The sequence below is a fragment of the Trachurus japonicus genome, chromosome 7, assembly GCF_045865225.1.
Source record: "Trachurus japonicus isolate A0001 chromosome 7, Traja_1.0".
NCBI lineage: Eukaryota > Metazoa > Chordata > Actinopteri > Carangiformes > Carangidae > Trachurus > Trachurus japonicus.
In genome coordinates, this window is record NC_140913.1 from 2032652 (window position 1) to 2060522 (window position 27871).

At 43.7% G+C, this 27871-nt stretch overlaps 1 protein-coding gene across 2 annotated transcripts; it reads left to right on the top strand.

The window, feature by feature from the left end:
* The first annotated feature begins 1439 nt into the window (after positions 1–1439).
* On the top strand, positions 1440–27122 carry ccdc120a (coiled-coil domain containing 120a). 2 transcript variants are annotated; one of them, XM_085780776.1, is made up of 12 exons: positions 9066–9082; positions 10641–10735; positions 15832–15986; positions 17031–17145; positions 17235–17362; positions 18345–18458; positions 18758–18899; positions 19356–19412; positions 20386–20488; positions 21270–22069; positions 24137–24419; positions 25735–27122. In XM_085780776.1, the coding sequence occupies exons 3-12, from the start codon at positions 15939–15941 to the stop codon at positions 25838–25840; spliced, it is 1896 nt and encodes a 631-aa protein (XP_085636902.1). In that variant the 5' UTR covers positions 9066–9082; positions 10641–10735; positions 15832–15938; the 3' UTR covers positions 25841–27122. The 2 variants fall into 2 exon arrangements, with proteins under 2 accessions (XP_085636903.1, XP_085636902.1); XM_085780777.1 differs by lacking the exons at positions 9066–9082; positions 10641–10735 and adding an exon at positions 1440–1858.
* Positions 27123–27871: the final 749 nt, after the last annotated feature.

Genomic DNA, 27871 nt, shown 5'->3' on the forward strand with positions numbered 1-27871 from the left:
TTTCAAGATGGCGTCCAAGATGGATAGGAAGCCTGAGGAGACACCACAGGTGAATAGGGTAAAATTTTTAACTAACAGATATCACCATGAAACTTCCCAAGTTTATCACTTACATTAAGACAAATCTTTTTTGTATTACAAGTTTTGTCAAATTGTATGTTTAAATATGTAAATTAGGCAATATCTCATTAAATATGCGCTAATTTGCATATCCGAAATCTGAACAATGGATAAAAGCCACTTTCAAAATTCTTGTTTTATTTTGTTGACATACTAGAGTCAGAAGTTTTTACAGAGGGGATTTTGGATATCTCTCTTTATCACTCTGTAAATGAGAAAATACTATAGCCCTAAAAATTCAAGTTGGTCGTGTTTTTAGGAGTAAAATGTTGTATAAATCAGGCTATGAATGATATATCAACAATCCCCTCTGTAAAAACCTTCAGAATATAGAAAGGGATCAAACTGGAAGGTTTGGTGTCTGTAAGTGCTGCTGAAGTGGAGATTTCGGGCTCTTATACAACCTTTTACTCCTAAAGACACAACGATATTTGAATTTTTAGGGCTATAGTATTTTCTCATTTACAGAGTGATAAAGAGAGATATCCAAAATCCCCTCTGTAAAAACTTCTGACTCTAGTATGTCAACAAAATAAAACAAGAATTTTGAAAGTGGCTTTTATCCATTGTTCAGATTTCGGATATGCAAATTAGCGCATATTTAATGAGATATTGCCTAATTTACATATTTAAACATACAATTTGACAAAACTTGTAATACAAAAAATATTTGTCTTAATGTAAGTGATAAACTTGGTAAGTTTCATGGTGATATCTGTTAGTTAAAAATTTTACCCTATTCACCAATTTTGGTAAACTTTTAGTATGTTATTAAGGACATCTAATACTATAAAAAACAACTGAGAAACCTTTTGTTAGAATTTTTTTAGGGTTAGGTGGTTTTTTTTCATATATGTACCCGCCTAATAGGAACCAGGTGCAGCACAGGTAGCCTACCACAGTCGGGGCTGATTAGCATGCTGCTAATGCTAACACAACATGTCTCAGTGGTGAGGGGAATTTGGCGGTCCAGCTGCGCATATGTAATGATAATAATTAATTGTAATAAAACAATATGAGTCCAGTTAATAACCACCTTCTGTGGTCGTGTTTAGTTTAAGTTAAACTAAACCTGAATTTAAACCAGAACATGAGCCCCCAGTTCTGTGGTAGAGATCGGTTTTCTCTGTATGTTTCTTCTATGAACTGATTGGTTTATCACTGGAACCTGAATCCGTCTAGACGTGATACTGGTTCCACTGGACCGGACTGGGACCGGAACCTGCTGTGATTATCGATCCCTTTTGACAGATCAAACCACAACCCAAATCTGTCTCAATGCTATGTTCGCGCACGAGACGAGAGCGTGGACGTGCGCGTGTCCGCCGGGTGGTGCTGTGATCGCGCCTCGTGATGCTGATGGAACTTCATTCAGAGTCTGCACACAGGCAGGAGGCTGGCGACGGGGATGAGGAGGATGATGAAGAGTGATCAATGATCCATCGTCGGATCAGATCATCGGTCCGCGATGATCGATCGGCGTCTGCAGCCGCTTTGATCAGCGGCTGCACGGGACGACAATCACCGTCATCAGTCAGTCAGTCAATCGATCCGTCAGGTCGTCGATCACACCTGGCGCGAGAGGGAGCGCAGTGTGGAGCGCGAGCCGCAGACAATCAGCTGACGGCGGGTCTGACTCTGAGGTTCTGGAGTCTGGATTATGTGACGAGGGAGTCGCAGGTTCGATCCCCCCCCGGAGGTGAAGAGTCAGCGGACAGAGGGGCCGCAGGTGACCCAGGTAGGAGTCGTTTACCCCGCCAATAACAACAAACAGGTCGCACTCGTCCCCCCAGCATGGGAGGAGACCGGAGACCGCAGGCCAGACCTCATTCACAAGTTGGTCGTTTTAAGGTCAGCGGGCTCGCGGGCAGCAGCGCGCAGAGGACAGGAGGCACGTGAACGCACCCCTGTGATTGTCTTTAACTTCTCTGTGATGCGGCTGTAGCTACATCAACATGCACATCTGTTATATAACGCAGAATAACGACAGCTTTATGTGTGCGGTTTCTCTGGCAGCCCTGTTGCTCTGCACAGGGCGAGAACCGGGTCGGATCTCAGTGCAGTCTGGTCTGGTGGATTTGTTTCTGCCTGTTGAACTGGATCCAACAGTTTTTTTTCCAGAGAATCTTGTTTTTGACCCGACGGAAGCGAAGAGATGAAGAGAAGCGCAGCGGTTTATTCATCAGCTCTGTTGTTATTGTAGCTGTGTCTCCACCCAGCGCCACGTGCCTGCAGTATGTCTATCTGTCTGTTTGTGTGCGCGCGTGCGTGCATGCGCGCAGAGCTGTCCGCCGTATGAAACTTAAGTTTGACTGAAGCTGAATATTTTACTGTCTCACACCTTAAGTGTCCAATGATCGTCGCCCTGCCGACAGCTGATCACCTGTGTGTTCAGACAGAGGACACTGTAGGGTAAATGAATAAGGTGAAGTTTCGCACAAAGAGAAGTGATGCATATCATTTTATCAATCAATCAATCAATCAATCAATTAATGTTCCATTTATTTTTCCATCCGTTGTTTTGGTTTGCAACAGTTAAATGGTTAAACAGAAACATTGAGATGTTGCCGCTGACATCTCCACGTTTCTTCTTAATCCGGTGGTGAGTTTGAAAATTATTGTTTCAGCAATTCAATAATCAAACTGTTTGCTGATCAGTGATCAATGGCCTGAGACCCAGCTTCTTTTCTTCTATGTATTTTAACCAGAATCACAGGAACTGAATCCTGATCCCGATTCATGATCTACAGTGTAAATAAAAACTGGACCAGTTTCCGCCTCAGTGTGTTAGGAGGGAGAGGAATCAGCCAATCAGAGATCAGGCAGAGGTCACATGACTGTTGATTCATGATGAATATTTCAGCTGCTGCAGGTTTTTGTCTCGGAGTCTCTCCTTCACTGAGGGCCTGCTTCCTGCTGTGGGTGATGATGAGGATGAAGATCATCAGTACCTGTTCAACTCTCATCCAAGTGGCATAGACAGTGGCAGGTAGAGGAGATCAGGAAGATACGGCATCAGAATCAATAATACATATATCAAATAGATATAGATATAGCCTGTATCAGATCCATAAAGTGTGATCCCTCTGTCTGAAAATCTCACATTTGGTCCCAGGTGATCACATCCTCTCACCTCTGTTGTGAGAATAAATCTGGAGTCATCTCAGAGTAAAAGTGTCATTGTCTTCATTTTTATCATTAGGCTTGTTATTATCATATTATCTGATGCTGAAGTGGAAACCACAGGTTTCCACTTCAGCTGCAGGTGGAGTTCAAAGTCAGAAACTACTGCAGTAAATGTAGGCATGAATCTCAGTGTGGTGCATTCAAGAGCGGCTCTGTGACTGACAGTGTCTGTTCATCAGTTGATGTGTTCAGGAGACTCATTGTAAATGTTTTTGGGGGGCATTTCCTTTAATTGACAGGACAGTAGAGATGGACAGGGAATGGGGAGGCAGAGAGAGGGGGAATGACATGCAGTAAAGGGCCACCGGGGGATTTGAACCAGGCAGCGAGGACTACGGCCTCTGTATTTGAGGTGCCTGCTCTACCCAGTGAGATACGACGCCTCAGTTTAATCAACTGGGTGATGGTTTCAAAGGAAAAGCCTTGGCATGTTGTGGTGTCTGGTCTGGTGGTCCAGCCTGTGGTCCATGGACCAGGTTCAGACACAGGGAGAACCATTTTTTTATTCAGTTAGTGATGTCAATTGAACTACGTGCAAACAGCTCTGCTGGAGTCAACTACAACTCCCAGCATGCATTTAACTGCCAATCAGAGAGCTTCACAGCCTGTCTTCAGTCATCTCAGTCCCCATCCATTGTGAACCAATAGCAACCAGCAGGGATCTGCATGACCCAGCAGAGACCAGCAGGGACCAGCAGAGATCATCATGACCCAGCAGAGACCAGCAGGGACCAGCAGGGACCAGCAGGGATCATCACGACCCAGCAGGGACCCCCGGAACTGAACTGGACCTGTCGGGCTGGATTATGTTTCCCTCCTCCTGACAAACCAGTTGTTGAATAGTCTGCCTGCTCTGTGGAGTGGCTTTAAACACCGCAGTTCCCATGAGCCTCAGCATCTGTTACTATGGGAACGCCACAGCCCAGAGCTGTGACATCCCAGGTAGATGATGATGGGCATCAGATCAGATCCAGATCAGATGCGGATATGTGAATCCTTCAGCCTCTGACTTCTCCATCAGCTGCACAGCAACAGGCTCTGCTGCTCTCTGATTGGACGGTTCCTGCAGCAGTGCTCTCTGGGAATTGAAGTGAATTCAGAAGTCATTCAGGACTCTGACTCCACCTTCTCACCTGCTGTATCTGTGATGTCACCTGAATGCCATGCTGTGTTTCAGTGTGTGAGACAGTCTACTGTAACTTACACACACACAAAGCGCCCTGGGGGTTGAAAGGTTATTGGCTGCCTGGCTGAAGCTCTCAGCCAATCAGACGTGAGCCTTCAGAGTTGGGATTTTCTACATTGTTGCCATGCGGAGAATCTGCTGCTGCCTGACCTACATTCATCCTCAACATACACACACACACACACACACACACACACATACATATACATAGACACATTCAGGTGCAGTTGTGTGTGTTTGGCTCAAAGGTACCGAGGCAGCAGCCTCATTAATAGTTGATGGATTTTCTTTCTGAAGAACTGGTGTATGTGTGTGTGTGTGTGTGTGTGTGTCCAGTCTGAATCATGGGCAGCTGTTTGAACAATGTCCTGCAGCTGCACCCCCCCCCCCCCCACACACACACACACACACACACACACACTGTTTGTGTAACAGTGTGTGAACACTGAGCAGGTCTGGACCAGTTGATGTTTGAGATGGGCTCAGTGGAGCTGTGACCAACCGGGGTGGGGCTGTGGGGGGGTGGGGGGCTGCACCAGTTCGTGGGGTCGTGCTCCGATCGACCGAGCCTCACCTCTTATTCAAGGAGGTGGGAGGGGCCGGACCTGAACAGAGCTCTGCAGCTGGAAACCAGCCCCTCACATGCAGACTGGCTCGTGTGTGTGTGTGTGTGTGTGTGTGTGTGTGTGTGTGTGTGTGTGTGTGTGTGTGTGTGTGTGTGTGTGTGTGTGTGTGTGTGTGTGTGTGTGTGTGTGTGTGTGTGTGTGTGTGTGTGCGTGCAAGTTAAAAGATGAAAATCTAAATTTATCACATTTAATAACTCCAGCCCTCCCCTCCCCACCCATGTAAATCTACTTCTCAACCTCTAATCCCCCCTCCCTCTGCACTTTATTTTTTTCATTTCAGCTTGCTTTACTGGCATGTTGTTCAAACCAATCAGAGATCTAGAAAGTGATTTATACAGAAAAGAACAATGGTGTGTGTGTGTGTGTGTGTGTGTGTGTGTGTGTGTGTGTGTGTGTGTGTGTGTGTGTGTGTGTGTGTGTGTGTGTGTGTGTGTGTGTGTGTGTGTGTGTGTGTGTGTGTGTGTGTGTGTGTGTGTGTGTGTGTGTGTGTGAGTGTGAATTCATCTGATTCGTCTCTGTGGGAAACCAGTGTAACAATGGAAAACACTTGATATCATGTTTTATTTTGATTAAACCTGATCCTGAAAGCATCAAACAGAGCGGAGGAAATCAAAGACTCCTGCTCTCTCTGTGTCTCTGTGTTGGTCTTTGGCCTGTTTCTTCAGCAGCAGACACAGCACAACAGAGAGCATCATGGGAAAGAGATCAGGATCAGGGACTGATCAGAGCAGGACTGTGGTCAAAAAGTCCAAATAATCTCCCCTCTAAGCACCTCCTTGACCTCGATGAAAAACATCATGAGGTTGATGATATGAAGGAAACTGATCAGGCAAGGATTTCCATAAATCCCTCATCTGGTCACAAATATAAAACAGGAGCTCTGTTGTGTCTTCATTTGCACTGGTCTGTCATTATGGAACTACATTAATGCCTGATTAAGTTGCAGCAAAGAATTGTGGGACAGCATTTATCCTTTCCTGTCATAATGGAAACTCCTATGTAACAGGAAGTTAGATAGGAAGCTGTGAAGCTCTTTACCTCATCAGTTATATTAGTGACTTGGACAAGATCTCATGTCTTTTTTCTGACTGCAGGTCAGACCGATTCTGGATCCAACAGAGTCCTGGTCAGACAGATTCTGGCAGGACTCTGTGCCGGTTCTGGTTCCCAAACTCAATTTTGAACCGGCCGGCGCGTTCAGACTGGAAAGGTAACAGGTTCAGAAGCTGAAAAGTTGGTTCTCAAAGGAACCAAAAAATAGTTGATTCTTCCCTACAAACCATGACATCTTCAGTGGGCGTGTCGTGTTCTGTGACGAGGAGGAGAGGACAGCGACTGACAACCTGGAGAGAAAGAATTTTTTTTTTTTATGATATGTTTATTGCTTTTCAAAATTTAAGAGAAAAACAGGACAAACAGATAGAAAAAGAAAGAAAAACCCTCCCCCCGCCCCAAAACAAACAAATAAAACATGAACAGAATCAGCTCATCTCGTAAGAAAATAATAAAGGCCACAATCATTACAATAAACTAAACATATTTAAAGAAAACTGTACAAAGTGAAAAGTAAAATAAGAAGTACACACAGCAAGGTGTTTCACATTGACACATTAGTCTTTTCTTTGAAACAATTGCAGTACAGGGTCCCACTTTTTTTTTTTTTTTTCCAAATCTTTTTATTGAGGTTTTCCAACAAGAAGTGATATCGTACAATATGGGAAAAAGACATTCACAACAGTATGTCAAAAAAAACCCTAAACCCAGTCCTACCCACCCACAAACCACCCACTTCAGGTCTGAACCACACTGGGACAAACAACACATACACACACACAGGAAAAGAAAGATACAAGGAAGAGAGAAAAGAATAAAAACAATATTATTTTACATTTATTTATTATAATAAAATAAAATCGTAAATAAATAATAAGTAAAATAAATAAATAAATAAATACTTTTTTTTTTTTGAGATTAGAGAGACCTGAGCTTAGTCCTCCCCTGCATCCAGAGATAGGCCAGGAGAGCCAACAAACTCCAAGAAGGGGTTCCAGATGTCATGAAATCTTTTGATGGAGCCATAGAGTGGAAAGTTTTTCAAGTTTCAAGTTATAAAGAACTTCTTTAACCCAGCGATTATATGATGGGGGGCAAGTGAGCTTCCAATCAAGAAGAATCAGCCGGCGAGCCAGCAAGGTTGTGAAGGGTCCCACATTTGTTTAAACATGTCTTCCCTGTCTTCATTACAAAGTCCAGGTGAAGCATATTTACCATTTCTCTTAGCCACAAATCCTATGTGGGTGCAGTGTCCGCTTTCCATGTCCGGAGGATTAATTTTTTTGCAATCACAGTTCCAAATAGAATAGCCTTTTTCTGATATTTATTGGCAAAAGACAAAGGGGTAGTTGCCTTGAGAATGGCTACGAGCGGATCAGGCTCCCAACATTTCCCATAAGCCATAGAGAAGCAATGAAAAATACTTTTCTAGTATGTTTACAGTTTACTGCATAACCAAAAAGAATGTACTAAATTACCAGTCGCAGACTTGCATCTGTTGCAAATGGGTGAAACATCAGGAAAGAAACTGTGCAGTTCTTCTCTAGAATAGAGTCTGTGTAATGTCTGAAACTGCATTAGGCAATGCCTGACATTCACAGAACAGTCATGTATACATTTCAGACATTCATCCCATACTTTTTCTTCCAATTCTACATTCAGCTCATCTTTCCATGCCTGTCTAATACTTGCTGTGTTCAATGGAGTATTGTTGTGCAGGATCTGGTAAAATGTGTTTATTGGTTTATTGCCTCAAGGACCTTATGTTCTACCAGAATTTCAAAGTTGGGTAAATGTGTCGTGACATAATTTCGGATTTGAAAGAATCAAAAAAGGTCAGATTTAGGAACGTCGTATTTAGCTACTAAGTTGTGGGTATGATCCAAAAATGCCATTAATGTATAAATCACCTGCAAATGCCTTTCTGTTTCCAGAGGAGGAAAACGCTATCAGTCAGACCTGGTAAAAAAGAATGGTTTCACATAGCGGAGTGTCTAAGTAGGTTTTTGGAGCCTCAATGTAATGTTTTATCTGCTTCCAGATTCTTATGGTGTTACCAATTACAAAACTGTTATTAAAGTATGTGTGGGACTGTTAAGAAGAGCGGATAATGAAGTGTTTTTTTGCAAAGCATTCTTTCTGTACACAACCACGCAGGGCAGGAGTCTGCCACGGAGAGAAAGAATTTGTTGTGGTCTGAGGAAACTAAATGTTTGGTGGGGATTTGGGAATCGACAGAATTTCAAGAAAAGCTAGAAAGCAGAGCAAGAAAGAACAAGTTGTGTGAATTTCCCTTTGGGGCTTAATAAAGTAAAGTCATTCTTATCTTTGAACTTGGAGAAGAGATGGTCAAGACTGGGTTCACTCCAACACCAGACCAAATCATTCATTAAAAACTTTTTTAAAAACTGAAAAAGGAACTGAAACTTGCTCTTCCTTCATCCTTCAAGTACCCGGATGTCTGAATCTGAAATTGAATCTGAATTTTGAAAACTGAATTTGAATTGTGAGAGAGTTGGATTTTCAGTGAGGATCAAATTTCATTGGATTTCAATTTCAAATTATGCTATTCAGATACAGTTTTTCAATGCAATGATTCAAATTAAACAATACAATTTCAAATTATGTCATTCAAATTCAAATTTTCAATTCAATTATTCAAGTTCAGCAATTCAAATTCAAATATGAATGATTCAAATTCAGTTTCTGGTGGCACATATTTCTGCCCATAACTTAATCTAGTGTGAACGTTGGGTTGGTTCTCCAGAAAGCACTGTGACTCCAGAATGGAGCCAGAACCAGAACCAGAACTGCGTCTGTCTGAAAGTCCTGGTCTGACAGATCCAAAAACCTAGGCCCCAGGCTGCTGGGGGAAAAAAACTTTCCACTGTTGTATCTAGATTTTAGTTCAGTGAGTAAACTGAGGGACACAGAGCTCCAACACTGATTTATTCCACTGGTTGTAGCCTACAGTCTAGTCCTAGATCATACTCATCAGGTCCAGTTATTCCAGCAGGGGGCAGCAAATCCTCAAGAGCCCTTGGTTTTCAGCTTCACCACAATTGACATGTCTGCTCGCACACACACACACACACACACACACACACACACACACACACACACACACACACACACACACACACACACTAGGAGTCCTGGGTTCGCTTGATGAGATACAGATCCTGTAACTGCCCTTGAGCAAGGCGTTGTCCCACCATGCAGACCTCTGACTGATCCCAGAGTTCATAGCGGTCACAGAGCTGCTCTCTCTCTCTGTTTAATGACTACTCTCTCATCCTGAATTAAAAGCCTGCTCTGGTTGGCTGCTGCTGACTTGGAATCATGACTCATTTGACTGAGTCTGAGGCCGTTCTGCCTCCAGATGTTTGTCTCTATCAGAAACACTTTGTACAGTGAAATCCTCTCTGTGGGTTTTCTGTGTCTGCTAAGTTACACATGTGTTGATGACCAAACAGCAGTTTTGCATGCAGATGGTTTGAGAAAAAAAGAAACAGGAAAAAGAAGATAAATAAATAATCACTGCAGTCTTTATTCAGAGCACTGAGTGATGATCTGATCTGTGAACAGTGTGTTGGCTCCCCTCTCAGACACATGTTAACCTCTGCTTGTTGTTGCACTGCCTCTGTATCTGATCGTCCTCACTGAGACTTAAGACCTGGACTCTAACAGCTGACTGATCTCTGAGCTGCTGAATGTGAAAACAGAAGAATACAGAAGGAGTTTGAATGTGAATGGTTGGTGACGGTGGGGGCCTATTGTTCTGCTAATATGGAGGTGTGTGTGTGTGTGTGTGTGTGTGTGTGTGTGTGTGTGTGTGTGTGTGTGCGTGTGTGCGTGTGTGCGTGCGTGCGTGCGTGCGTGCGTGCGTGCATGTGTGTGTGTCTTCGTCAGGGTGCTGCAGTTGAACTGGATCTGAACTGAAGTTTTTCAAAGTAAAATCCCTCATCCTGCCTGACTGATGACTCCTGAATGTTAAAAATCATTTTCATTTCATTTCCTTCTTTATTGAACATGTCAGAGTAAAAACACAAAAATAACGTTTCTGTGGTGACTCCACCTTTTTATATATAGTCTATACATAAATGAAATAACTGTTATTCTGTGTCATTATAATGATCCACGTAACAATATATATACTGTATTTTTTTTTTTTTTTTACAATAATATTGTTGTGTAATATTGTTTGATCAGAGGGTCAGACGTTAGACTTTAGTGTCCATCACATGTTTGTTTTGATTTTTGCATAAAATAAAATTGTTAGAAAAAAAATGGGCAATGGGCTTTTATTTTGGTAATGCAGGTTTATTTTTAAAGGGCAGAACGGAAGTAGCTGGTGTGAGTCTGCAGCCTCAGCATTGACTATTTGAGTCTCCCAGCGCAGACCAACCCGCGTCCAGCTGAGCCGGAGGAAAAGTTTTAACTGTTGAATCTAGACTTTAGCGAGTGAGTGAACCCTCTTTTATTCTGGATTTAACCCAGGTTTAACCCGGATTTAACCCGGGTCTGAAGCTCCTCTGCGGACACGATGGTTTGGACTCTGCAGGTATTTAAACACAGTAAAATGAGGGACACAGACCTCCAGCGCAGTTGTATTTTCCCTGTTGTGTTGTCACTGGTTGTGTGTTGGACTGTGTGCTTGATTTTACATGTGGTTAATGGTTCATGAGCAGAAATCCTCAGAGATATTCAGGAAATAATAGATGATTAATGTTATTATAAACCCAATGACTGTTAACTAGCCTATGTGGTAAATATAGTGTTGAATTGTTCCAGTGTCATCATGTGTGTTACATAATGTTACAGTGTTTCAGTGTGGTTTAATGTTACACAGTGTTACACTGTGGTTCAGAGTGCTAAAATGACTTACAATATGTGTTGCAGTGCTACAGTGTGTGTTACAGCGTGTTACAATACATGGTACAGTGCTACAGTGTGTTACATTGTGTTACAGTGTGTTACAGTGCTACAGAGTGTGTTACAGCGTGTTACAATGTGTGTTACAGTGCTACTGTGTGTTAGTGTACAGAGAGTTACAGTGCGTTACAGATTAACATGGAGTCTGTTACAGTGTGATATGGTGAGTCACAGTGTTACATTGTTAGTTACAGAGTGTAACAGTGTGGCACTGTGTTACTGCAGAGTGTTACACTGAGTTAAAATCTGTTACAATGTTGCAGTGCGCTCAGCAACTGTGTGTAAACATGTCACTGTAGTAACACTGGTTACACAAGCTTTCAAAACATGACACAACCATGCACACACCTGTGTCATAGGTTCCCCTCTCACCCCCCACCCGCATCTCATTCTAACACACACACACACACACACACACACACACACACACACACACACACACACACACACACGTACACATACACATACACATACACATAGAAACAAAGTGCGGTGTGTTGTTGTGCACAGACCCTGGTGAGCTTCTGCATCCATGCTTTAGTTTGAGGGCAGAGAGAGGACACAAACACAAACACAAACACACACACACACACACACACACACACACACACTCAACTGAGCTGAATATTTAAATTCTGTATTTGCATCTCTTTGTCTGCAGCTGCAGCTTTTAATCAATGTGTGTGTGTGTGTGTGTGTGTGTGTGTGTGTGTGTGTGTGTGTGTGTGTGTGTGTGTGTGTGTGTGTGTGTGTGTGTGTGTGTGTGTGTGTGTGTGTGTGTGTGTGTGTGTGTCCATGTGTGTGTGTTTTCTGTAATGTAAATTACAGAATGAATAATGAACATCTCCAGTGTGTTTGACTGCAGTCAGACTGGTGATGGTCTGTCAGACTGGTGATGGTCTATGTCAGACTGGTGATGGTCCATCAGACTGGTGATGGTCTATGTCAGACTGGTGATGGTCCATCAGACTGGTGATGGTCTATGTCAGACTGGTGATGGTCCATCAGACTGGTGATGGTCTATGTCAGACTGGTGATGGTCCATCAGACTGGTGATGGTCTATGTCAGACTGGTGATGGTCTGTCAGACTGGTGATGGTCTATGTCAGACTGGTGATGGTCTATGTCAGACTGGTGATGGTCTATGTCAGACTGGTGATGGTCCATCAGACTGGTGATGGTCTATGTCAGACTGGTGATGGTCTATGTCAGACTGGTGATGGTCTGTCAGACTGGTGATGGTCTATGTCAGACTGGTGATGGTCCATCAGACTGGTGATGGTCTATGTCAGACTGGTGATGGTCCATCAGACTGGTGATGGTCTATGTCAGACTGGTGATGGTCCATCAGACTGGTGATGGTCTATGTCAGACTGGTGATGGTCTATGTCAGACTGGTGATGGTCTATGTCAGACTGGTGATGGTCCATCAAACTGGTGATGGTCTATGTCAGACTGGTGATGGTCTATGTCAGACTGGTGATGGTCTGTCAGACTGGTGATGGTCTATGTCAGACTGGTGATGGTCTGTCAGACTGGTGATGGTCCATCAGACTGGTGATGGTCTATATCAAACTGGTGATGGTCCATCAGACTGGTGATGGTCTATGTCAGACTGGTGATGGTCTATGTCAGACTGGTGATGGTCTATGTCAGACTGGTGACGGTCTATCAGACTGGTGATGGTCTATCAGACTGGTGATGGTCTATGTCAGACTGGTGACGGTCTGTCAGACTGGTGATGGTCTGTCAGACTGGTGATGGTCTATGTCAGACTGGTGATGGTCTATATCAAACTGGTGATGGTCCATCAGACTGGTGATGGTCTATGTCAGACTGGTGATGGTCTATGTCAGACTGGTGATGGTCTATGTCAGACTGGTGATGGTCCATCAAACTGGTGATGGTCTATGTCAGACTGGTGATGGTCTGTCAGACTGGTGATGGTCTATGTCAGACTGGTGATGGTCCATCAAACTGGTGATGGTCTATATCAAACTGGTGATGGTCCATCAGACTGGTGATGGTCTATGTCAGACTGGTGATGGTCTATGTCAGACTGGTGATGGTCTATGTCAGACTGGTGATGGTCCATCAAACTGGTGATGGTCTATGTCAGACTGGTGATAGTCTATGTCAGACTGGTGATGGTCTATATCAAACTGGTGATGGTCCATCAAACTGGTGATGGTCTATGTCAGACTGGTGATAGTCTATGTCAGACTGGTGATGGTCTATGTCAGACTGGTGATGGTCCATCAAACTGGTGATGGTCTATGTCAGACTGGTGATGGTCTATGTCAGACTGGTCAGGTGTGACCAACACCTTTTTCCAGACCAGGGTCTCTGCACAGGGTTCGAGACCAGCTTGACTTCATCATCATGAGATGAGAATCTGTCCCGGCCCACAGGACTGAGACACAGAGCAGTTCCTCACTATGGCTGAACCAGTCATCAGGGGACATCAGGGGACCAACCCTGTGGTCAGTAGACCACCTGACACACAGCTGCTGTTTTATCAGACACACACATGCACACACAGATGTGTGACCACAGTTTGTTCATCATCACATGATGATCTCACTAAGCCATCAGCCTGTGTGTGTGTGTGTGTGTGTGTGTGTGTGTGTGTGTGCATGCGCGCGCCTCTGCGCTCTTTATAATTAGCTCCAGTCCATTGTTTGTTTTGTCGTCTTGCAGAGTTGAACTTTAACTCTTTGCTCTCCAGCGCTGAGTGTTTTGTTGTTGTGCTGAATATTTTCCTTATGTCTCAGTCTGACCTGTGTTTGGGACTGATTCTGATGAAACCAGGACACCGTTTGTGTGTGGATAGTTTTCTGTCACTGGACTCATGGTCTCAGGTCTGGAGGACTGGACCTGTGGTATCAGGTCTAGAAAACTGGACTAGTGGTCTCTGTTCTGGATTTGGAGAACTGGATTTGTGGGATTAATTCTTCAATGAGTAAGTGGTTCAGGTTTTCAGACTCAGTGTGAAACTGGACCTGAACCTGATTCCTCCTATAGTTTCACTCTCTCACTCGTTTCCTTTTTCTTCATCACTCATTTCCTTCTTCCTGTTTCCTGTCGGCTCCACTTCCTGTTCTCAGGGACATCCAGAGGAGTCCTGCAGTCACAGGACATGAGGCTCTGGATCCAGGGGCGGTCACTCGGTCAGCAGCTTTCTGCTGCTGCGTGTTGTGTTGTTGTTGTTGTAGTTGTGCTGCTGATGTGGGGGACTGATCCAGCAGAGTTGATATGACACACACACATTTTCAAATACACAATAATTTTTGTGTACTTTTGATTTTAGACCAATAAAATCCATCAACCACATGGATTTCAACCTAGGCAGCCTGGATCTTACATATTTTTTTGTCAATTCTCACATTTTGGTAGCCTCGTAAACCAGCCTCTCGCGGAAATGCACTTCATTTCATTTCTCAGAGAGTCTGGCCTCATTCCCCCTGTAAGCGTTTGGGGTGGGCGGGAGCTGGGCGAGAGTAGTAGCGTTGACAGACAACCCCATTCAGCCAATCAGCAAGTTGGTGTAGTGACGGGGCTTTGCACCAATCAGTCCCTGATTGGCCAACGTGCTGTGTCAGTCACAGCGGCGATGCTGATTGGCTCGGCCTTCTGAGGGTTTCAGGCCAGACTCTCCCTCAGAAATGAAATGAAATGCATTTCCGCAAGAGGCTGGTTTACGAGGCTAACATTTTGGGTGCCGGAAGGCAAACACCTAAAAAGAGCCTTCAAAAAGTGATATTTCCATGATATGTCCCCTTTAAATCTGTAGAATTTTCCTAAAAAACAAAATATAGACTTTTACAAAAGAACTGAGTGACTGTGTCTGCAGAGCAGAAAACCAGCTGCTACAAAAACTGTTTTGGTCTCTGTCCTCTTTCATAACAAGTAAACTTAAATTATGTGTTTACATTTTACTGAGGCTTGAAGTCTTGAAGTGATGTAAAATGAGGGCAGATCTCTTTGAGTGGCAGACACTTGCAACAAACCAGCACGCTCCAAGATTTTCGCTCCACACACGTCTCACCTCTTTGCCCATTTTGCATCCGGGAGTTAGGCTGCGACGTCAGACAGTGAAGATGGTGACAGTGCACACTTCAGAAACCTGTTGGTTACCATAGAGGCCATGTCCATCTTTATTTACAGTCTATGGGCTGGAGATAACATCTGTTTAGTCTACATACTGTTAACCAAGGTGTGTGTGTGTGTGTGTGTGTGTGTGTGTGTGTGCTTAGGCGTGTCAGTACTTGCTGTTCTTTCTACATTCTCCCTCTGAATCCATGAATCTGGGTCTACCTTATTTCAAGGAGGGGAGTGTGATGAAGGTCTGGCTGAAGCGATGAAGATGATTTGACAGTAATGGGGAAGATGATGCCTCAGCAAAGATCAATCAATCAATCAATCAATCAATCAATCAATCAATCAATCAATCAATCAAAACTTTATTTATAGAGCACTTTTCCTACATAGCCATGTAAACACAAAGTGCTTTACACACAGAAAAAAAGAAAAAGAGAAAGAAGAAACATAGAAAAAACAATTACAAATAAAGCCCCTCCCTCCCACCCTCCATACTACACACGTGCACACGCATACGCACACACACGCTCACATAGATGAAGATGATGCATCAGTAATCATAAGATGATCTGACTGTAATGGCAAGAGGTCTCACTGCTGCTCTCCCTATATTTGTTCTCTCAGGTCTGCAGCTCTCGAGTCAGTTTAACTCCCTCTAGAGGGCAGCTGTGGAACTGCACCAGTGCCACCAGCTAACAGCCAGCAGTCCTGTGTCGGTGTTGAGGTTGTTGATGGCCACAGGAGTGAACTACTGGAGCTCTTATGAACCCACATACAAGGTGAGGAACAGCTGCTGATTGGTCCAGACATCCAATTCCTTTCTATCATCACTTTGCATAAATAATTCTGCAAAACCATTTAACCGAATGTATTTATTAAAGCTACAGTGTCTGATCATTATTAGATGATCATGATGTGTATGAAAGGTGATTGATAGGAAATGTGACTGATTTACACTGGCAAGAAAAAGTATATGAACCCTTTGGAATTTCCTAGTTTTCTGCATTGATTGATTTGCTTTGCAGGCCTGAAGTTTGCCACTCCACAACACTAATGGGTAAATGTTTTGTGGACTGATGAAACTAAGATTTCATTTTTAGTATTTTTTGGACATATGGTGTAAAAATGGCTCTGCATAGCAGCATGTAAACATCATGTCAAAGGTGAAGTACGGTGGAGGAGCATCATGGTTTGGGGCTTTGCTGCCTCAGGGTCTGGACAGTTTGACCTCATCCAGAGTTTCTCCAGGCTTCCTACAGGATGATGTCAGGGTGGCTCCACCAGCTGAAACTCAGCAGGACAATGAGCCTAAACATTGAAGTAAATCTACTATCTAGATCAACTAGAGTAGCTTAAAAAAAAGAAAATCCAGCTTTGGGAGTGGCCCAGTCAGAGCCAGACCTGAATCCAACAGGGATGCTATGGAATGACCTCCAGAGAGCCGTTCACACCAGACATCCCATAATAACATGGCTGAGCTGAAGCAGTTCTGTCAGGACCAGTGGTCCAGGATTCATCCTGAGTGTTGATCAGTCGTGATCTGCAGCTACAGGAAACGTTTGGTTGAGGTTGTTGCTGCCAAAGGAGCTTCAACCACTTATTAAATCCAAGGGTTCACTTACTTTTTCCACCTGCACTGTGGATGTTTAATTATGTTCAATAAAGACGTAAGATATTATAATTATTTGTGTGGTATGAGGTAAGCACAATGTGGTTGTTTAAATGGCCAATTAATGCAGAAAACTAAGAAATTCAAGGGTTCACATACTTTTTCTTGCCACTGTAAATGGTTTGATTGATTGATGTTTTTCCTTCTTGTTTAGGTGAGTGAGAGTGTGTGGGGTGGAGAACAGGAGTCCAGCAGCGAGGAGGGAGGAGGAGGGGTCACATGGGAAACACCTGCCATGGAGGTCAAGGCTCAATTTATCTTAGCACCTGGTGAGAACAAACAACAGGATTGTATGTCAAAGAGGCTGACCTGGGGGTTGTGGTCATCACCTACAGTGTGTGTGTGTGTGTGCACGCAGACCCTCTCACCTGTCCGGACAGGAAGCAGAGGGAACGAATGGCAGATCTGCAGGAGAGGAGGCGGAGCCTGCAGGCACTGCTGAGCACGCGACTGGCCGAACTCAGACGTATCTGTCTGCAGGAGGCGGTGAGTGATGTCAAAGTTAAGCTCCTCCCTCAGAGGGGGACTGTTCAATCAAAGCTAATCATAAAGCACGATTGAAGTTAAAGGGGTACGCCAACATTTTTTTTTTTTTACATGTCTTGCCTCACTCCCGAGTCCATGACCAGCAGATAGACACCATCCTTTCGACTGTGCGTGCAGTAACAAGGGAGATAGAGCCGTATCGCCCGTAATTAGCTTAGCTCAAACACTGGAAGTGTATAGGTAGTGTTAGCCTGCCTCCACCTAAAGTCATCAGAGAAACTCTTCAGCAACTCTAAACGGAAACCAGCGGGCCAATCTTCGTCTCAGAGCTGAAACTCTCCGGTAAGGCATCTTGAGCGGTCAAATGCCGGTAACGGGACGAGATCGGTCAAAACGGAGGATTCAAGCAAAGACGGTTTATTTTGGTTCAAGCTAGCTACATCGAGGGTAGGTTAGCTTCCTATTTCAAAGTAAAAGCACAAATTCTATCGTCATGGTTTTCTGTCTGTAGAGCAACGGGTGTTTTATTTTGTGAAAGTAACCGGAAGTGCGTTGGTCACAACGGCTAGCTTGAGTAGCGCCGAATTCGTCCGAACAAAATTGTAAACAGCTGGTATTTAGACAAATTAACGACACACTGCTGATCTAAACGGCTACTTTCTCACCTAAAAATGTTTGAAATGTGGATAAAGTGATATATTTACAGAGTTTAGAGCTAAAATGAAATCAGCTTCTGACTGCTGATTTCGGCTCGGGTAGGAGGCAGGCTAACACTACCCATACACTTCCAGTGTTTGAGCTAAGCTAATTATGGGCGATACGGCTCTATCTCCCTTGTTACTGCACGCACAGTGGAAAGGATGGTGTCTATCTGCTTGTCATGGACTCGGGAGTGAGGTAAGACACGAAAAAAAAAATGTTGGCGTATCCTTTTAATGTGACATATTTGAGGATGAGTTTCCTGTGTGTTCTCATTGGTCAGGAGCTGACAGGTGCAGTTCCCAGTGATTACCCCCTGGAGGCGGGAGAGAAACCCCCCTGTGTCCGGCGGAGAGGGGGGGCGCCCCGCCAAGGAAACAGGAAGTGTAGAGTAGAGGTGAGCAGCTTGTCTCTCACACTGAGGATTCTGAATCACGTGTGTTATGTTCCTACACACATGTGCTATATTCAAATAAAGAATTATGGTCTGTATTCAGATCACAGGACAAGGACAGTCACATACAAACATATCAAACTTTATTCACTGACAAACTGATGACATATTAAGTCCTGGAGCCACGTGTTGGACCAGAGCCCACACCAGACCTTAATGTGTTGTACAGACTTTGACCATGTGTCTGAGTGAGACTGGGTCCAGTTTAAATTCCAGGTTTGTGTGTTTGTATCTGTGTGTAGGAGGAAGACTGTCAGCGTTCGAAGCCGAAGAAAACTTTATTCAGTGGAGCTCTGAGGAAGCACAGCGACTCTGAACACAACACACACACTCAGACACACACACACCATGGCAAGAGGACTGTGCACAGAGGCTGCCACACAGGTAACACACACACACATTTTGGTTCAGTTCCCACTGAGCTGATGAACCTGGGAACTGATGTGGAGTCTTTTTTTAACCAGCCTGTTTCCTCTGCTCAGTTCCTGGAACTGGCCCCGGGTTCTGGGTCTGGGTCTCCCAGACCCTGATTGGCTAAGAGATTAGGTATTTAAATGTAAAAAAAAAATATATATATATATATATATATATAAAGCTCCTTCGAGTTCCGAGGTTTATCTGCCTCAGTGGGGACATTGCTGCTTTATATTATATAATGACACACCACACACACACTCACTCAGTTGGCAACAGATGAGAAGCCATTGTGTCAGGAAGATGAGGAAACCTGCCTCTTCCTGCCTTTATTCCTAAACTCTGTGTGTGTGTGTGTGTGTGTGTGTGTGTGTGTGTGTGTGTGTGTGTGTGTGTGTGTGTGTGTGTGTGTGTGTGTGTTTTCAGATGACACAGTGAGGTCAGAGAGCAGCTCAACATCAGACTCAACAGGACATGACAAAGGTAACACACACAGACACATACAGTGTCACAGCTATCAAAACATTCAGCTTGGGAATGATCAGCTGTAGCCTAAACCCGTTTCTCTACTATTTATATGTTTTTCCTGCTATTTTTTTTACTGTGTAAACCAAAGGAGGACATATTCAAACCCTTCGAAAACGTTCTACTCTTTGAACAGCATTCAGCAGGGTCTCCTCTCTCACAAAATGTATACTATATATTAATGCTCTAACTCTTATATTTTACTGCTTAAAGGATAATTACCGTTTTTTACAATCTGGACCTCATTTCCAGCATAAAATACGATCATTTACTCACCCAGATAACTTTGTCATTACAAGTCGTTCTGAAGAAATTAGATCCAGCCGAGAGCCGCTTGTGTATATCGTCTGTATTTATATAGCCCTTTGACTATATGAGTAAATGACTGTATTTTATGATAGAAATAAGGTCCAGATTGTAAAAAACGGCAATTCCCCTTTAACCTAAGTTCGAAGCTGAATCCTGTACAGTAAATAGTAAGCCGTTAAAATCATCATGGCAACACTTCTCTGCTACTGAAGACAACATAATGATTTACACACATTTCAAATGAGTCCCAACAAGGTTTCATTATAAACTGAAAGCATTTACATATTTCAAATGCATAAAAGTGAACGTCAGTGTAAGATCTGTGTATGGATAGAGCATTTGTTTGTTCAACCTCTATATACCCTGCTCTCTCTCTCTCAAATTTTTTCAAATTCAAATTAGCTTTATGAATGTCACAAAAACTATGTTGCCAAAGCATCAGGAATCAGTGAAACAGTACAAACACAACTCACAGAATCTGACTCGCTGACTCTCTCTTATACATTGGGTTCGTCTCTGGTTATACATAGATTGGGTGTCATTAGGCAGTTGCAAGTTGATATATATGAAAAAAATATGAAATGATGATGATAAAATAAATCTCTCTCTCTCTCTCTCTCAGATGATGGAGTGTTTCAGTGCCGCCCCCATCCTCTGGTCTCTACTGGTTCTCCAGTTGAGGTGTTCTACCAGAACAAACCCAGAAGGAACTCACTGCACAATAGGTACAACTGTCTCTACATTGATCCTGTTAGCTTTGACTCGTATGTAGCCTCTACCTTTTACGTGATATCTGTTACATTTAGCTTGTACACTCAGCATCTTAACTTAAAGGGACAACGAGGAGTTTTGGAAAAGCGAAGTGTTTTCACACTACATTTATGAGCCTCCGCGCGCACCATGAAATTCTTTGACCGGCACAAGACAGACTCATGTTTTCATTCGTCAAGAATTAAAGTCAGAGGTTGGAAGACGATCACATACCGTCGTAGTTCCGACCATAAACGGCAATTCGGCGGCGTTATTCTCATGACTCGCCACGAAACCGAAAGTAAAGAAATGCTGGTCGGCTCGACCAGCATTTCCACCACCACTAATAATAACAAAATAACCATAGAGACAAAACCATATATTTATCGAAAATGGGCCCATTAACAAGTGGTAATGTAGATTCATCCACATTAACGTGAGACTTTTTTTATAACCAAATAGAAACTCCTCGTTGTCCCTTTAAAGCTCCAGTGTGTTATAATTGTTATTGAGAAAATCTGAATATACTACCCATGAATATATTTTTATGAGTGTATAATCGCTATAAAATAAAATTTGTTTGGTTTTCGTAGCCTTATAATTATTCTTTTATATATACATATAGCATACATAATAGCTTTTTGACTTGTAGCATTACTTTTAATGTGGACCTTTGAAGGTTAAAGCATAATACCACCAACTTGATTGTGATTGTTCCTGTAGCTCTGATACAGTTTCTCCTCTCCCTCTTTTTAGGAATGACCATCCAGAGACTATTCAGACCCACAAGCCCCTCCCGATGCCTCCCTCTCACCCCCCACCCATCCCCATCCATCCGCCCCCACGCTCTCAGGACTCTTCCTCCTCCTCCGGCCCCTCTGAACCAGGAGCATTGGGTGAGGGGGGGGTCAAAGTTAACGTAACTCACCGCAGTAACAGCTCCGACGGCCACCTGGACCGCGTAGTCCCCCCAGAGGAAGAGGGAGGGACGCAGCATGGAGGACTGTGGGTAAACGGTGGACCTGGCTCCAGAGGGACCAACGCTCCGGCGGTGTTCAGGAGCTCTGAGACGCTGACGGACGGACGGACAAGGACAAATAACAGAGCGGCTGAGGGAGGAGCGGTGGGGGGAGGGGCGGGGCGTGGGAGAGGAGGAGGACGGGGGTACAGCGAGGTCCTGCTGGACTACGTGTGGGGGAAACAGCAGCAGCTGCAGCGACAGCAGTCCCATACCGGTAGCAGACAGCCAATCACGTCGCAGAACCAGCTGGTCTACAATGGCTACTCCTCCTCCCAGCAGCCCGCCGGAGCCCCACCCACCTACCACAGTCACCATAGCGACCAGCGCCGCGTCAAAGTGACCCGCACCAAATCCTGCGGCCCCTTCCTCCCGGTGCAACAGAGCCAGTCCGAGACCCATAATCCTCCTCAGTCCGCCATCCAGCCGGACCCTCACCCCCACCTGCTGCCACCCCGACCCCCACAGCTGCCCCCCAACCAGGACACCCAGCTGGAGGAGGCCACCAGGAGCCTTCACAAGGCACTTGCCCTAGAAGGTAAGCACTAGTGACATCACACAACAGAAAACACCTGAAAACACCCAAGTCACAACACGCCGCCCACTTCTGAGTAGGACACCTGTAGGACACTGAGTCACCATGAGCAGTCCACACTGAGGTCAGACCTCCAGACCTCACCCACATCTAGACAGAGTCAACTCTTGGCTGATACACCTGGTCCAGGTTATTGCTTGTGACTGGGCCAGATCAGTTTTGTTAAAGGGATAGTTCACCCAAAATTCAAATCTCACTCATTATCTACTCACCCTCATGTCAACTAAGAGCTGTGAGAATTTTCAGAGTCCTCCGTTCCTTCTCTGAGTTACAGCGGGGCTCCACGCAGCAGTATTTGTCCATATAATAGTTGTGAATGGATACCAACTTTCTTCGTCCAAAAAGACACACCAAAAAACATCCAAATACCTCCATACTGCTCGTCTGTAATGTCCCTCTTGTATTGAAGCCCCAACATGAGAAATTGTTCCGAAAAAAATTAAATAAGTCTATATTTTAAGCTTGTTTGTAGCGGAGGCTCCCAGTGTCTCAGTTCACTGCTCTTCCTGTGTCAGTGCAAATCACGCGAGAACGGCGGAACAATTTCTCATGTCGGGGCTTCAATACAAGAGGGACATTACATACGAGCAGTATGGAGGTATTTGGATGTTTTTTGGTGCATCTTTTTGGACAAAGAAAAGTGGTATCCATTCACAACCATTATATGGACAAATACTGCTGCGCGGACCCCCCCGTAACTCAGAGAAGGCACGGAGGACTCTGAAAATTCTCCCAGCCCTTAGTCGACATGAGGTTGAGTAGATAATGATTTGAAAAATGAAAAATTTTTGAAAATTTGAATTTTGGGTGAACTATCCCTTTAAAATGATTAATATTTAGAGGTAAGAGAATTAAAAACTGAGAATGAAACAAATATATAATATAATGGTAATAATAAGAAAAGAGAAAGAATAAAACAAACAAAACAAACCCAAATTTAAAAGAAAAAAAAAGTGAAATAACGACTAAATGAAACCACACCAGTCCCGCCCTGCTCCCACCTTGGGGGTCTTGATCCTCAGGGGCCAGCCGGAGGTCAAAGAGTTATGGATACAGACAGTACTACTACTTATTTTTACTTATTTATGTCTCTTTTTTCTTTCTCTCATCCATCCCTTCTTCTCTCATTCTCTCCTTAGTTAATGCTGACTACTGTATTTTCTCCAGGTCCAAATATTTCACAAAAGTAGGCTAATTAATCACACACATACACACACACACACAAAAGAAAAAATCTAAGCCCACCTTTCTTTGTTTTGTTCTTCTTTTCTTTCTGTTTGCCTACTTTTGCGTCTTGTTTGTCAAATCAATCAAAAAATCGAAATAAACTTTATCGTCCCCGGAGGGAAATTTGTCTTGGACAGTCAGTGGCGTGCTTTGCTACAGACAGCAATCACTCAACCAAACACCATCCACACACATACACATTCAACAGGGAACACTTACAGACAAACAGTACAACTAAATTTACAGTACAGGAGAAAAGAACTATTGCACTTCCCGGATTATTGCATTTTGCCCCTAGTAACTGCCACAGTCTCTGGGTCTTATTGCACCATGTATGTATGAGTGGACTGCCACCCAACAGTCAAATTAGGCGAAGGGATTAACTATAACAAAAAATATAGAATTGGCAGATTAATATTAAAACACTGGATCAGAATTATACAATACAACATAAAACAGAGATAAAAACCGAATACCAAAACATAAAAGCCAATATGATCCAGAAACTGAGTAAGCAGGTAAAATAAGGCTCAAAATTAAATTTTAAAATAAGGGCGACCTTACTAAAAGGAAAAGGGGGCTTTGGACCTCAAGTGATGTGCTGTGCTGTTGTTTGTTCAACTATGTACCCCTGTATAATTTAATTGTGTGACCTCACCCTGTATTGCACTATTGAAAAAAAAAGAAAAAAAAGATTATAATAAACTCACCTGTGCATCTCCACCTCACCAGCAGATAGCAGCTCTTATGTAACTTATTTTATCCTCGATGGGTGCTCAACAGGTCTTAGAGACTGGTATCTGAGGAACACCATTGGCTCCACCAACCAAACCCAGACCAATGGAAAGGCCAACACAGAGGTCACCACAGCAGCACCCGCTAAGGTGAACGGAGGGATGAAAGGGCAGGCGGGCGGGGGCGGAGCACTGCAGCGCAGACGGACCACTCACGGCGTCATCCAGCAGTCAACCTATCAGACGGAGGCGAGTCATCATTACGGTCCGCCAAATCACAAACAGATGCTGCCACATTCAGCCACATTCCACGGACGTCCGCTCCACGGCAGGTAGGGACCTCACCTGTTCAGGTGCACATCCATCTCCTGCTGTAACAGCACAGGAGTCCCGTAGGGGAGCGCCGGGTCGATTGATACACGGGACGATTGATACACAGCGATTTCCTCGAAAACCACACAAGCTTGAGCCGTCAGATTTCGTCACTACCTTCAGCACTCAACACCGACCAATCCTGGGAAAGCTTGTGAAATGACGTCACGCCATTCAAAAGTTATTAGCGCGAACCGGTTTTTGACTACAGAAAGTAAAATCTTACGTGTGGTAGTTTTTTTGTGATCAAAAGTTGTATTGTGTGTTTCATGCAATAATAATATGGCCTAATGAATTCGTACATAAACAGGTCCCAACGTATGCAATGTCATAGTTTTTTTTATTTTTTTATTTTTCTTCTTCTTATTTTTTTTTTAAAAGTATATTTTTTGGCGTTTTTGCCTTTATTTGATAGCACAGTGAGATAGACAGGAAAGTCATAGTTTTGAGGTTTAGAGGCAAAACAGGTTGAAGTGTCAGTAGTCGCTGCAGGGACGATTGATACAGCTGTTTCAAATGTCCCTCACGCCACCGTGCGTAGTGATTGTGGTCACATTGCGCGATCAATATCTGTATAAATCATCAAATTAATAACTGTTTTGCAATGAACAACAACCGATTTGAATGAACAACATGTATTTTTAATAAACACCACATATTTTTAATGAACAAAATGTGTTTATGACATGAATCAACAGATATTCAGCAAAGTGAGGGGAAAATGCCGAGGGTAAAATGACAATATGTTCAACTGTGTATCCATAAACATGACTTAGGACAGGGAAATAAGTCAATGAAATGAAAATGCAGTCGTCCAACAACTCGTACAAAAAAAGAAAGGTGAGTTTAATCGAAATGCGGATCTTGACTACGCACGGGACAATAATATTTGTTTGACCTATTTATATTGTGAGAAATTATGTGACATTTTGGCAATGACGAGTACACTAGTATGTTGTCCGATATGCTTCATAAAAACGAGAGTAATGTCAGTAGTTTCTGTTTAAAATATGCTGTTTCAACCGTCCCAACGACCCGCATAGGTGGGGCGTTTGAGACAAATGTCAACTTACGTTCAAAGTTATAAAACAGCGCGATCATCCAACATATGTGTTAAATTACACTTGTAACTAAGATAATACACATGTGAGTTGTTGATCACATGATAAAAATGTTTGTGTACATAACATCATCTTTGAAAAAGACGTTTAACTGAAAAGTGTATCAATCGACCCGGCGCTCCCCTACCTGACTGGCTCTTTCTCTCTCTGTCAGGTCTTTGGACAGCTCCGTCTACCACGAGCCCTTCTCTTCTCAGAAACAGGAAGTTCCACTCAAAGACCTGCCTGTTGACCAGCCGTCTCCTGGAACTCTGGTCTGACTGAGCCAACAGCACGCCGGCAGACACATAAACAGACCTGATCCGGGTCAGCTCCCTGGGATCCACAACCTGCGGTGATCTGCACACACAGTCCAGCTGAGCGAATCAAACGCACACCGTGTGTGGTCAGGGTCCATGGTCCGTGTGGATGTTCTCAGTCTGCTGGAGAACCTCCTGCTGTTCTCCCGGACCCTCAGCTCAGTGTTGATGTTTGGTGCTTCTCTTCAGCATCCCAGACTTCACCTGAAACATCGCTGGCCATGCTGTCACAGAGGATGATGGTGTCATTGCCCAGGTTGAGTCTTTCAATAAAAACAAAACAAACAGAATGACTGTCTGGATTAAACACTAAAACCGTCTGAGATATATCTGGACTCAGGTCATCTAACTCTCCTCTGCAGGTCCAGGTTCTGCTCGGCTTTAATGAACTGGTCTTTGTATTAAGGACTTGTTTGTTGCTTACTCCCGTTGTGTTGTTTTATTTTTTCTATGACGGCACCCTCGTCTCTCAGACTCTGCTAAGACAATCAGGACACATCAGAGTTTTATAAGAACTTTTGATAACAGTGATGATGATGATGATGATGATGATGATGATTATGATGATGATGATGATGATGATGATGCACTCTCTCTGAGGACAAAGTGTGAAGATATCACCAGCTCTGTCCAGTCAACCAGCAGTTTATAAATCTGAAAGATGAACTTTTGATATGTTAAACTGATTAGATCAGGTGACCTTGATCCCTCAGGTGAGTCCTTCAGAAACCAGCAGGTGAAGTTCTCCAGGTGTTTTTACTGTCTGGACTTGGTGTCTCTGCACTAAACATGAAGCAGCTTGATGCAGGTGGATGAGATCAGCTGAACTTCCTGTTGCGTCTCTAATCATATTAAAGAGTGAACAGCAGCAGAGATAGGTCCAGTCCCAGCAGCCTTGGCAGCATCAGGGGCCTCAGAACCCAAAGGATCCAAACCCAAAGGTCCCAAGCTCAAATCACAAGTTAAGGCAAAAATATGCACACTTTCCCTTTGTAGCTCCAAAACGTGTACAGGAGCATGAGGCCCTGTCCCCTGCACACGATGGCTGATGTAAAACATGATAACATGATATTAAAGTGGTGTTCATGTAAACAACAAATTTCAACAAACACAACAGAAACTGAGGGGTTGTGATTGACTGTTAGCCTGTCAGACTGTTATTCTGTTGGTTTGTCAGACTGTTAGCCTGTTATTTTAACCCGTCAGACTATTAGCTTCTCAGCCTGTCAGACTGTATGTTAAAGGAGACATGTTCTGCCCACAAAGTAAAGTAGTTCCCAGGTGTCTTAAAGACATGTCTGTGACATGCTTTGGTCAAAATCCCCCAAAGATCAAACATCACAGCTCTTTTCATCCTCTGTAAACAGCCCTGTTCAGAACGGCTGCTTTCAGTGCCTGCCCCTTTAAATGCAAATTAACCACTGCTTGCCCCGCCCCTTCTACTGGTACCAGGTAGGGGTGATATTATGTAAATTGGAAAACTAGTTACATCATCAGAAAGTGATATTTCCATGATATGTCCCCTTTAACCTGTCAGAGTGTTAGCCTATTAGCCTGTTGTAGGCTACCGTTAGCATGTTATGTTAGCCTGAATTTATGTTCTGACATCAAGTTATGTCTGTAAAATGCTAAATTTGAAGGCAAATTTTCCATTCTTGAAAATGTTGAACTAGTTTTAAAGACATACATGGGAGTCCCTGCATTTAGCCCTGGGTGAGGGTGACACCTTTTAAGCCAGTCTTGAGAATCCTTGCCAGACAGTTTAACCCTCATTCACACCTGGACCCATGTGATCTGAACAACTCACATGAGGGCAGTGTGGGACGGTGACTCACTGATGAGTCACACCATGGCCTAGGTGACCCTAACAACCCATATGAATGGTATGTTAATGACTCTAAGGTCTCATTGCCATGCTCCATCCGGCAGGGGGACTGCCAACGGAAATGAGCCTATTGGCTATAATTGGGTGCATTTACATTTTATCTTTTT